Source organism: Galeopterus variegatus, unplaced genomic scaffold (genome assembly GCF_000696425.1).
Source record: "Galeopterus variegatus unplaced genomic scaffold, G_variegatus-3.0.2 Scaffold228, whole genome shotgun sequence".
NCBI classification, from domain to species: domain Eukaryota; kingdom Metazoa; phylum Chordata; class Mammalia; order Dermoptera; family Cynocephalidae; genus Galeopterus; species Galeopterus variegatus.
Genome location: NW_007726339.1, coordinates 370,005 through 381,528, shown reverse-complemented (window position 1 = coordinate 381,528; position 11,524 = coordinate 370,005). Strand labels below are relative to the sequence as shown.

At 43.6% G+C, this 11,524-nt stretch overlaps 1 protein-coding gene across 10 annotated transcripts in view; it reads left to right on the top strand.

Moving 5' to 3' along the window:
• Nucleotides 1-23: 23 nt before the first annotated feature.
• The window catches only part of CHFR (checkpoint with forkhead and ring finger domains, E3 ubiquitin protein ligase), a 35,498-nt gene continuing 23,997 nt past the window's right edge, over nt 24-11,524 (top strand). For 9 of the 10 annotated variants that reach the window (XR_550056.1, XR_550058.1, XR_550057.1 and 6 more), the window contains exons 1-5: nt 24-215; nt 5,234-5,333; nt 7,704-7,813; nt 8,720-8,779; nt 8,930-9,136. Coding sequence is in view for 7 of the 10 variants with exons in the window: in XM_008566177.1 (XP_008564399.1) it covers nt 83-215; nt 5,234-5,333; nt 7,704-7,813; nt 8,720-8,779; nt 8,930-9,136 (610 nt within the window). In the remaining 3 variants the exon portion in view is untranslated. The remainder of the gene's footprint in view (nt 216-5,233; nt 5,334-7,703; nt 7,814-8,719; nt 8,780-8,929; nt 9,137-11,524) is intronic. The other variant, XM_008566178.1, reaches the window with a different exon arrangement.

The window sequence follows — 11,524 nt, the reverse complement described above, 5'->3', positions numbered from 1 at the left end:
CGGCGGGAGGCCACAGGGAGGGCGGACGGGCGTCGCGAGTCTTCACCGGCCGTTTCCGGGGTCTCGTCAGATGTGAGTCCCGATGGAGCAGCCCGAGCAAGGCGAGCAGCCGGCGCCGCGGCAGCCATGGGGCAGGCTCCTCCGCCTGGGCGCCGAGGAAGGCGAGCCGCACGTCTTGCTGTGGAAGCGAGAGTGGACCATTGGGCGGAGGAGAGGTACGGAGGCCGGGCCGGGGCGGAGGAGAGGGGCCGGGGCCGGGGCCAGGACGAGGTCGGGCCGACGAACCCACTCCCACTCAGTTGTGGGCAGGCCCCGGGGGCAGGGATGCGCCGTGCTCTCCAGTTTTTCCTGTGAAATGGGCTCTCGTTATAAGAGCTGCCATTTATTCACTTGTTTCTCTGCCCAGTCACTTTTCTGAGTGCTTCGTGCACATCATTTAACCCTCATTGTAACTGTATAAAGTAGTCGCATTAATATATCCTCCAGAATGCAATGTTCTCAAGTTCATTAGTATACAAAGTATCTTGTCTGATCACAGTGGAATGAAATTAAAAGTCAATAACAAAGGGAAAACTGGAAAATTCACATGTGTGTGGAAATTAAACACCACATTTTTAAACAACTGATAGGGCAAAGGAGTCGTCACAGGCGATGTTAGAAGATACCTAGAGACAAATGAAAACGAAAATAGAATATTCCAAAATTTATGGGATGCAGCTAAAGCAGCGCTCAGAGGGAAATTTAGAGCTGTAGTGCCTACATGAAAAAAGATCTCAAACCCAAGCTTCTAGAATATTTATTTAATAAACCTGGGAAGCTAAGGACTTGAACAAAATCACACAACTACTGAAAGAAGATGTCCCCACCCTTCACACTTACTACCTCTAGACTCCTAAGTGACCATCTGGTTATTTGACTTCCTTGTAGCTTTCCTACAGGGAGAGAAGTGCATTGGTCAGGTTAACAAAAATATTCAGTTTATCTGAAGAGTAATAAATTAGCACTTTGACTTTATACTTTGCAAAAAGGGGGGAGGGGGCAGAGAATGATTAAAATAGCTATTTAGAAGCAAATGGTTTTTTGTTAATTTTACCCCTTATACAGGTTGAGCATCCCTAATTAGAAAATCCAAAATGCTCCAAAATCTTTTGAGCACCAGTGTGACACTCAGAGGAGTATTTTGGATTTCACATTTTCAAATTAGGGATGCTCAACTGGTTAAGTATCTGCAAATATTCCAGAATCTAAAAAAAAAAAATCTGAAATTTGAAACACCTCTGGTCTCAATCATTTTGGGTAAGGGATACTCAACCTGTAATGCCCTGCACGTTTTTTTTGTTTGTTTGTTTCATTGGCAATCTTAGGTCCCAATATCAAGTTAAAAACTTTTTTTGAGGGGCCGGCCCAGTGGCGCACTGGATAGTGCACCAGTTGGGAAGCGCGGCGGCGCTCCTGCCCGAGGGTTCGGATCCCACATACAGACCAGTTCCCGCTCACTGGCTGAGTGAGGCGCGGGAGCAACGCCGAGGGTTGCGATCCCGTTGCCGGTCCCCGGTCCGGTACGGGGGCAACACTGAGGGTTGCGATCCGTTGCTGGACACGGAAAAAGACAAAAGACAAAAAAAAAAAAAAAACTTTTTTTGACAAGTTGGAAAGCATTACATATCATTTGAAACTTTTAAAAATGCTTTAATTGTCTTCAATTGATATTCTAGGAGGTTTAGTGAAGAGCAGAGGCCTGGGAGACAAATGGCCCGGGTTTCCAAACTCGCACCAACATATAACTTGCTTTGGGCTAAAAACGTACCTTTCTGTGCCTTTTTTTTTTTTTTTTTTAATGATGACTGGTAAGGGGATCTTACTCTTGATTTGGTGTTGTCAGCACCACGCTCTCCCAAGTGAGCTAACCAGCCATCCCTACAGAGGGATCCGAACCCGTGGCCTTGGTGTTATCAGCACCACACTCTCCCAGCTGAGCCATGGGCCGGCCCCTTTCTGCGCCTTTGTACCTTCTTCATAGAGTTGCTGTGAGGATTTAATGAGATACATGAACTGCTAAGAAGGAGCTTGGTTTAGAGTTAACACTTGTTAGCCATTGTTATTATAACACATTATACATGTTATTACATATTAAGGAGCAAAAAACATGTTAAGCTGATCTGCTTAAATAGAAATTCTTTTAGTGAATGTACTCATAACGTTGTCAGCAAAAACATAAAGATTGTTGTACTAGTCTGTTAATACTGCCATAACAAAGTACCACATTCTGCGTGGCTTAATAGATACGTTGTGGAGGCTGGGATGTTCAAGATCAAGCATTATTTTGGGGAAAAGGGCACCGAATTAATATGTGTTGATGTGTAGGAAGGAATACAGGAACCTGGCTTTCTCAAAGAGCTCCCTGTTCTCACAGAGTAGCAGAAATGTACACCAGCCATGCTAGAGATTTGAATGGGAACTCAATGAATGGGAAGCAGGGCAAACACCAAGAATAGAACTTTAGTACAGAGCATCTTGGTTCCAAATCAGAATGCTATTGTTCCGAGGTGGAAAAGCCTCTAGTAAAAACCCACTCAGGTCACACAGTGACTGGCACTGGAACTGGGGCTTCAAGGAGATCATCCTGGTTGTTATGCTTAGTGCAATAGGAAGATGTTGACCACAGGTGATATTTGCCTTGAATAAATGTAACAAAGTACGTCCAATAACGTAGAATGTTTGTGCAAATAAGATTCTTAATAATCCAGTTTTATGGAGGTGTAATTTGCATATGGCAAAATTCACCTCTTTTGGTGTCAGTTCCTTGAATTTTGAACCACCACTATAGTCAAGATGCAGAACATTCTTTCATGCCAAAAAGTCCCCTGATGGCCCTTTGGAACCAATCCCATCCCCTTAGTGCCAGCTCCTGGCAACTACCAGTCTGATTTCTGTCTCTTTCTTCTGCCTTTTCCAGAATGTCATCTATGTGTACTCACACAGTATTCCACTACAGCCTTTTGTGTCTGGCTTCTTTCCATTGACAATGCTTTTGAGATTCATCCTTTGCTGTTGTGTGTATCAGTAGTTTGTTCCTTTTTATTTCCGGGTAGTATTCCACTGTTTGGATGTACCACAGTTTGCTTATTAGTTTACTATTGGTTGATGGAAGTTTGTAGCTTCTTGTTTTTGGTTATCAGAAATAAGCCTACTATAAGCATTAGTGTACAGTCTTTGTATGGAAATACATTTCTATTTCTCTTAGCTAAATACCCAGGAGTGGGATTAGGTCATGTGGTAAGTATAGGTTTATCTTGATAAGAAACTGCAGACAGTTTTCCAAAGTGGCTGTACCATTTTTCGTTCCCACTAGTAATGTATGAGAGTTCAGTTTTTCCACTTTCTCCTAGGCAACACTTGGTGTGGCCAGTCTTAATTTCTCAGCCAGTTCTTGTTTAGTGTGTAGTGGTATTTCATGGTTTTAATTTGCATTTCTCTGATGACTAATGATGATGCTCATCTTTTCATGTGTTTATTTGCCATCCATATGTCTTCTTTGATAAACTATTTAAATCTTTTTTAATTGCATTGATGGCTTTCTTTTTTTTTTTTTTACTGACCAGTAATGGGATCACAACCCTCGGTGTCGCGCCCGTACCGGGGACCGGCAACGGGATCACAACCCTCGGTGTTGCACCCGCACCGCGCTCAGCCAGTGAGCGGGAACCGGTCTCCACATGGGATCCGAACCCTTGGCGGGAGCGCCACCGCGCTCCCAAGCAGCGCACTCTCCAGTGCGCCACCGAGCCGGCCCGATGGCTTTCTTTTTTTTTTTTTTACTGACCAGTAATGGTATCACGACCCTCGGGGTCGCGCCCGTACCGGGGACCGGCAACGGGATCACAACCCTCGGTGTTGCACCCGCACCGCGCTCAGCCAGTGAGCGGGAACCGGTCTCCACATGGGATCCGAACCCTTGGCGGGAGCGCCACCGCGCTCCCAAGCAGCGCACTCTCCAGTGCGCCACCGGGCCGGCCCGATGGCTTTCTTTTTTATTGAGTTTTTTAAGACCTTTATCAGATATGTTTTACAAATATTTCTGCCCCATCTGGCTTGTCTTTTCATCATCTTAAACAGTTTCTTCCCCCCCGCCCCCCCAATTTTGTTACACAGTCTCTTTTGAAGAACAGGTATTTACTTTCTTTTTTTTGTTTTTTTGGCTGCTGGCCTGTACAGAGAATTGAACCCTTGACCTTGGTGTTAGAAGGCTGTGCTATAACCAGCAGAGTTAACTGGCTAGCCTCTATGAACTTTTGAATCAACTTGTTAGTTTGTACAGGCCTTCTGGGATTTTGATTGGGATTGCATTGAATCTGAAAAAATCTGGGGGAGAACTGTTATCTTAACAATATTGAGTCTTCTGATCCACACACCCATAGGGCAATGATGGGATCAAGGCCCAGGCAAAGGAGAATCAGGTTGTGATTCCATGCGGAACATTTAGGCAAAATAAATTTGCATAGTCACTGTCTCCTTGCCAAATTCTTCACTTTTTAATTGCCTGTAATATCTTATAATATTTTTATGTATTATCATAGACTACAATTATAAGCAGTAATGATTAGATATAAAAAGCTTCTGAAAGCTTTTGTTCTTTTGATTTAAGAAGAGAGCAAGTATTTGAGGATTTTTCCCTCCTACATTTAATGATGATATAATAATTGTATTCAGTTATAGATGCATTCCGCTTCTGTTTTATATTTTCTTATACATGTACATGTGCCTATGATGATTTGCTCAATCATATTTCTGTGACTTTGTCATAGTTTCAATTTTATGATGACTTATGAAACCTCTGTGAATGAAACAGAAGAAATTAAGAGTTAAGATACTAAAGAATTAATTAAACCCCTTAGTTTTTGTAAAATTCTAATAATATTTATCAGACTGGTTGTATGTGTGTGCATATTGTAAAATTGTCATTAAGAAGCTTTCTATGTGTAGCTGGAGGTGTTGATGGGGTAACTTATAGGTAATGGGAGTTCAAAAAGTCTCTGGACATGGCCTGCCCCTTTACTTTAGGTTAACACTTAAATACTTTTTAAATTTCTTCATATTTTTCTTGATTAAATGTTTCCTTAAGTGTGTACAGTGGGAATCCTACTTCAAAGCACGTGCTTTGGTAGAGCAAAGGGCAGTGGTGTTCCCAGTACCCATGATCACATCCAGTGTCCTCCCGCCCTCTCTGTTTTAGGTTGTGACCTTTCATTCCCCAGCAATAAATTGGTCTCTGGAGATCACTGTAAAATTGTAGTGGATGAAAAATCTGGTCAGGTGGTGCTGGAAGATACCAGGTGAGCTCTTCTTGAACTTCTTTTCTGTTTGCTCTTGTAGCTTAAGAAGCCAGACTTACACAGTGCTTTGCGTATCGTGCTGAGAAGAAGAAATGCTGTGTTTTTCATGAGATAACAGTGGCTTGTTTTCTAATGTATTGAAATTAAAACAAATATTTCTCAGAAATCAGACTTAAAAGACATTGATAAATTTTGGTTCTTGCAAACTTATTCAAGTTTGACTTCTTTTTCTCAAATCGAAAACTATTTTTTGTTAATAAATTCTCATAGAACTTAAGTAGTATGTAGATAGTGGAAAGCTTTCCAACATCTCACTCACACGTTAAAAAATGCATATGTAAGTATATTTATTTTGCATAAATAAGATTATACTACACATATGGTTGTACATATCTGCTTTTTTTTTCACTTACAGTATTTTATGGAGTACTTAACATGTCAGTACATCTGGATCTATCTCATCTTTTTCATTATTTTATGATAATTTACTTGTCATTTTTCTTACTGGTAGACATTTATTATTTTGGCTTTTTGTCATTATAAATGACACTGCAGTGACTCTCCTCCAAACTCTGCATTTATGTCCGATTATTTTCTTGGGATAATTTCTTGGAAGGGAACACTGGGTCAGAATGTGCTTATTTTAAATCTGGTACAAATGGCAGGTGGCCTTCCAGAACTATGTTGAGAGTGTACTTTTCCCACTGAATGATTTTTTTTAATGAGATTCTTTGGTAACTAATAGTTTCAGGGATAGAAGACTAGGAAGTAGACTTTATTAGGAAGAACTGATTCTCCTTTTCCTCTTCTAAGAGGTAGCACATCAAGTTCTTTGTTCTTAGCACAGTGTAGAGAACAGAGTGCTGGTTCTGGAGCCATCCTGCCTGTGTCGGGGTCTGGTTTCTCCATGCTGGCTGTATGACGGTATTAGTTTCTTGTAGCTGTTGTAACAAATTACAAACTTAGTGGCTTAAAACAACACAAATTTATCATCTTATAGTTATGGAGGCCCAAAGTCCAAATCAAGGTCTGGGCAGGGCTGGTTCCTTCTGGAAGCTCTGGAGGAGAATCTGTTCCCTGCTTTTTCCAGCTTCCAAAGGTGCCCATATTCCTAGGCAGAGGAGGGCTGGAGGGGTGGGGGTGGAGGCCCAGAGGTCTCGAGTGGCCAGAGCAAGTGGGGAGTGGCCAAGCCACATTTGGGAGTTCGGGCTTTTGTTGCCTGAGAGCAGTGAGAAGTCAGAGGAGTAGAATAATCAAATTTTTTATTTAGAAAGAGTGTGAGCATAGCTTATGGGGAGAAGCCTGGCAGCAGAGGTCCTAGCTGCACTTTAGTAGTCGAGGTTGAGGTTGGCAAACTGGCTGCCGCTGCTTGTTTTTGTAAGTTTTACTGGGATTGGCCACTCGTTTACACACTGTCTGTGGCTGCTCTTGCGCTGCAGTATCAGAGCTGAGTAGTTTTGACAGAGGCCATGGGACTGTAAAACCTAAACTGTTTACTGTCTGGCCCTTTACAGAACACATTTCCTGCCCCTGACCCCAGGGAACTGTGGTGGAAATCTGCTCAGATAAATCCTCTCCACCACTGGGGCCTTGGGAGTGATGCTGCAGAGCTCAGGCATGTGGTGGTTTGAATGACTGAAATGGGATTGCTTTGCTCAGTGACTGAGTTTTATTTGTTTGGTACACGGTGTTCTTTGTCCGTCATCATCCAGCTGACTCCTGATCTTCCATCAGGTCTCCACTTGAATTCCCTCCCAGGGATGCACTTCCTGTCCCATCTGATTTAGTTTCCTCCTGTCTGTCCCCACCACACCCTGGGCCTGGGGCACCTGCCATGGCCACTTCCACTGGCGCAGACTGGTCCTTGAATGACTCGGGTGCCTGCCCAGGCAGACCTGCACACAGGGGCCCACAGCATCTTCCCCTGAGAGTCCAGCCTTTGTTTACCTTCTTCCTGGAGCCCGTATCTTAGGACGGATAAGAACTTATTTGAAGAATGAGCAGACCAGAGTGGTGGCTGCAGTGGGTGTATCTGTGGACAGTACTAAGTGCGGCTCAGGAGAGGCTGGAAGTGAAAGCACAGTGCCACTGACGAGGCAGGTGGAGGGAGCCTGGCTGTGGAGCAGGAGAAGTGTTAAGTAAGCCTCGATTCAGCGGCTTGGTTGCCAGTTAGGTTGTCAGTAAGGGAAGAACAGGCAAGCTTTTTCTCAAGAGAGTTGAAAGCAGTGCTTGCATATATGCATTGTTAAATAATTACATCATTCTGATGAGTATTTTCAGAATACTGAGCTACTTTCCTAGTGGCGGTAGAAAAAAAATGTTTAACACCAAGTTACTTTAGGATAAATTGCATTTTTGTTTTCTTTACAGTACCAATGGAACAGTAATTAACAAGCTGAAGGTCGTCAAGAAGCAGAGTTGCCCTTTACAGACTGGGGATGTCATCTACTTGGTGTACAGGAAGAATGAGCCAGAACACAGTAAGAGAGAGGAAAACTCACTGGGCTTAGACACATGCATGGCTGGTGTACTGTGGGGAGTCCAGCTGAGGCTGGGAAGCATCTTCAGAAAGAGTCTGTTGAAACAGATAGTTCCTGAAGGAATGTCTGTATTCCCTTTACAGTTTATATAGATTCTTGGTGTAAATAGTATCTGTTGAAGAATGGGAATGTTGACTTTGTAGCCTGAGCTCCAGCCATTCTTCAGGAACACCACCGTGGCCGTGAGCAGTGAATCTAAAAGTGGCAACCAAGGAGAAATGGATGGGAATGGGTTAGGTTATACAGCAGAAGAATCTGAGCTGTGGGGAATAAGACCTAGGAATAGGGGCCTATGGGCCATAGATAGTTATGCTTTTTGAGACTTTAGAGCAGACAGCAAAGGTTACACTGCATTCCAGTGGGACTTTTCCAGCTCCAGGAATCTGTTTGTGGAAGAATGATAACAGGACAAGGGGAGTTTGGGAGTTCTTTGAAGGTCACCTCTGAAATATTTAAAGACCATCAATGGTAAGGAAGGGAAGAAGGGGGCAGATATTCCTTAGGTCATCTTCAGTGTAATCAAAACCAGCCCCTTGCCCACACAGAAGGATTTTGAATCTGTTCCTTTTGGTAGTTTGAAATGATAAGCACAGCATAGATTTACCTTAGTCTGCCTCCTAATGCCAGACTTTTTTTCCTGAGGCTTATGTATTTTAAAGTTTGTAAAGCTGTTTTGGATTACTTGTTTTGAAATAACTCAAACTGATGAATGTTGTTACAAGCTGATAAGTCAAGATAATTAACAGAGACAAGTGGACTGTGGTGTGACTGGAGGGAACAGGAGAGAGATGAATTCTCCCTTGGCTCACGGGCCGTCACTTCTCTGATTGATTCATTTCCTTTTAGATGTGGCGTACCTCTATGAATCTTTAAATGAAAAGCAAGGCATGACACAAGAATCCTTTGGTAAGTAAGATGATAGTAAAGAAGTAGATGAGTGTTAAAGGCTGTTGAATGCTTAAGAGAAACACCTTCCAGTCCACTGGACTGTCTCTCCCGCAGTAGTGGCATCCACCTGGACCTTGAATGTGCGCTCCTGATCCTTTGTGCTTACAGAAGCTAATAAAGAAAACGTGTTCCACATGACCAAAGATACCTCAGGTGCAGGGCGAGGTGACGAACCCCAGCTCCCACCACCGTCGCCTGCCACTCAGGCGTGTTTTGAGGAACCACAGCCATCAACGTCGACCTCAGACCTCTTCCCCACGGCCTCTACCTCTTCCATGGAGCCTGCTTCTGCAGGGCGAGAACTCTCCAGTTCCGGTGAGAGGGATGTGTCCTTATTCGTGTCACATGAGATCATGGTGGTAGTTGTGTAGTTTTTTGTTCACTAATCCTTACCTATGTTGTCACGGAGACAGAGAAGCCACTAAAGAATGGTACAAGGTTCTCAGCAGTAAGATTGCTTAGTAGCAAATATTGACTTGTTCCACCCCCAAGAGAAATGCTGAAGATCAGGGACTGTAGTGTCATGGTTTTTTTAACTATTTGATTGAGATATAATTTACATACCATAAAAATCCCCCCGGTAAAAACATATACTTCGGTGGTTTTTAGTCCATTCACAAGATTGTCTAACCATCACCACTACTTCCAGAACACTTTCATCACCCAAAAGAAAACCCATACCCATGTGCAGTTACTCCCTATCCCCTTCTCCCTCCAGCCACTGGCTGCTCCTAATTTGCTTTCTGTCTCTATAGATTTGCCCATTCTCGACATTTCGTGTACATGCAATCATCTAATATGTGGTCTTGTGACTGGCTTCTTTCACTTGGCATAATGTTTTCAAAATTCATCCAGAGTAGTTAGCACATTATTTAGAACCAGTTTTACGTGTTCCTTATAGCATGAACAGTTTTTACCTTCCTTCATGGTCATTGGGAAAAATTCACACCATCTGGGTACACGCAGTATGATGTGAATGTTTTCTTATAGGTGTTGTTACACTATACATATTAATTTTTTTAATTTACTTTTTTAGTTATTTTTCTGTATTTTTCTTCCAGATTATCTTTAGACTTAGCTTTTTAAGTTTTAAAAAATGTCTTTGAGATTTTGATTTGGGGAGAATGGTGTTTTTCCCTGTTTATTAAGCTCTCTGCTGTTCTCTAGTAGTTTTATATCTTTCTTCAGATAGTTTTGGGATAATTCTTATTTATTCCTAGACCACTTGAGTCTCTCATTCTTACATTGTATAGCAATCTGCAGATTTCTCATGAACAGAAGATCCTTTTAAATCTTAGTTAGGGTGTGTTTGGATGTGACAGAAAACCTGGTTCCCATAACAAGGTTGGAGACACACAGCCCAGAGTGGGCCCAATAGCTCATGATGTCCCAGAGACTTTCCCCTGTTCATTGCTGCTTTTGTATACTCAAGCTTTGCATCTCAGGGTCTCCAGATGGCTGTCAGAGCTTGAGACTTCACAGCCACATTCAAGGAAAGGAACCAGGGAGCATCTGTGAAAAGGACCCTTGTTTCAAGTGGCTGTCTCGCAGCAGTGAGAGAAGTCTCTCTGAGAAGATGCTCCTTCCTTCTCGCTAGCCAGTCTGGCTGCCCTGCTACAGGATATTCATTTTTTTTCCCCATCTGTTTAAGTATCTAGTGGGGTTTTGGGAAGGAGAGGCAATAAGTGCAGGGATGCAGCATGCCTTCTTGAAACTGGACATCTTCTCCCACACCATCTGAACCTATTTCCAGTTTTGTTAATTTGTTTTTTTTACTTCCTAATTCTCTTGCTTTTTCTTAACACAGGCAACCCCCACCTCTCCTATTAGTTATTCTCCGTAAGACTTCTAGGTGCTGCCCCCTTCCTCATCCAGAGGCCCCTTTGGATAACCCTAACTCCTCAGCAGCAAAACCTTCCAAGTAACATTCTTCCCTCTTTTCCCAGGTTGACAACATCCACCATCTGAAGGGCAACATTCTCGTGTGTGGCTGTGACTTTTCAGGACACATGTGAAAGGGCCTCTTAGACGCTCATTGAGATGTTTAGTTGAGAAAAAGGCGGTGGACAGTGAGCACAGGGCAGTCTTCACCCATTACTTCTGGAGATTACATGAGCAGCTTGGACCAAACCAATGACAGAAAGAGTTCCTACCAGCCCGTCTGTCCTATAAACTTCTTTTTTTTTTTTTCCTTTTTGTCTTTTTTTTTTCATGACCGGCAACGGATCACAACCCTCAGTGTCGCGCCCGTACCGGGACTGGCAACGGGATCGCAACCCTCGGTGTTGCGCCCGCACCTCGCTCAGCCAGTGAGCGGCCGGTCTGTATGTGGGATCCGAACCCTCGGCGGGAGCGCCACTGTGCTCCCAAGTGGCGCACTGTAGCAGTGCGCCACCGGGCCGGCCCTGTCCTATAAACTTCTAAACCGTAGCTCCGCCATCTCAAAGGCTCTTTTGATTTACCTTCCTTTTAACTTTATTATCTCAGATCCACAAGTAAAAGAAAATGAAATCACACTTTGAGATGAAAATATGCCAGATTTGGTTGAAGTTTTATAAGCTCTGTAAGCCTGTGTTTTTTCGTGACCGGCAACGGATCGCAACCCTCAGTGTCGCGCCCGTACCGGACCGGGACCGGCAACGGGATTGCAACCCTCGGTGCTGCGCCCGCACCTCGCTCAGCCAGTGAGCGGCCGGTCTGTAT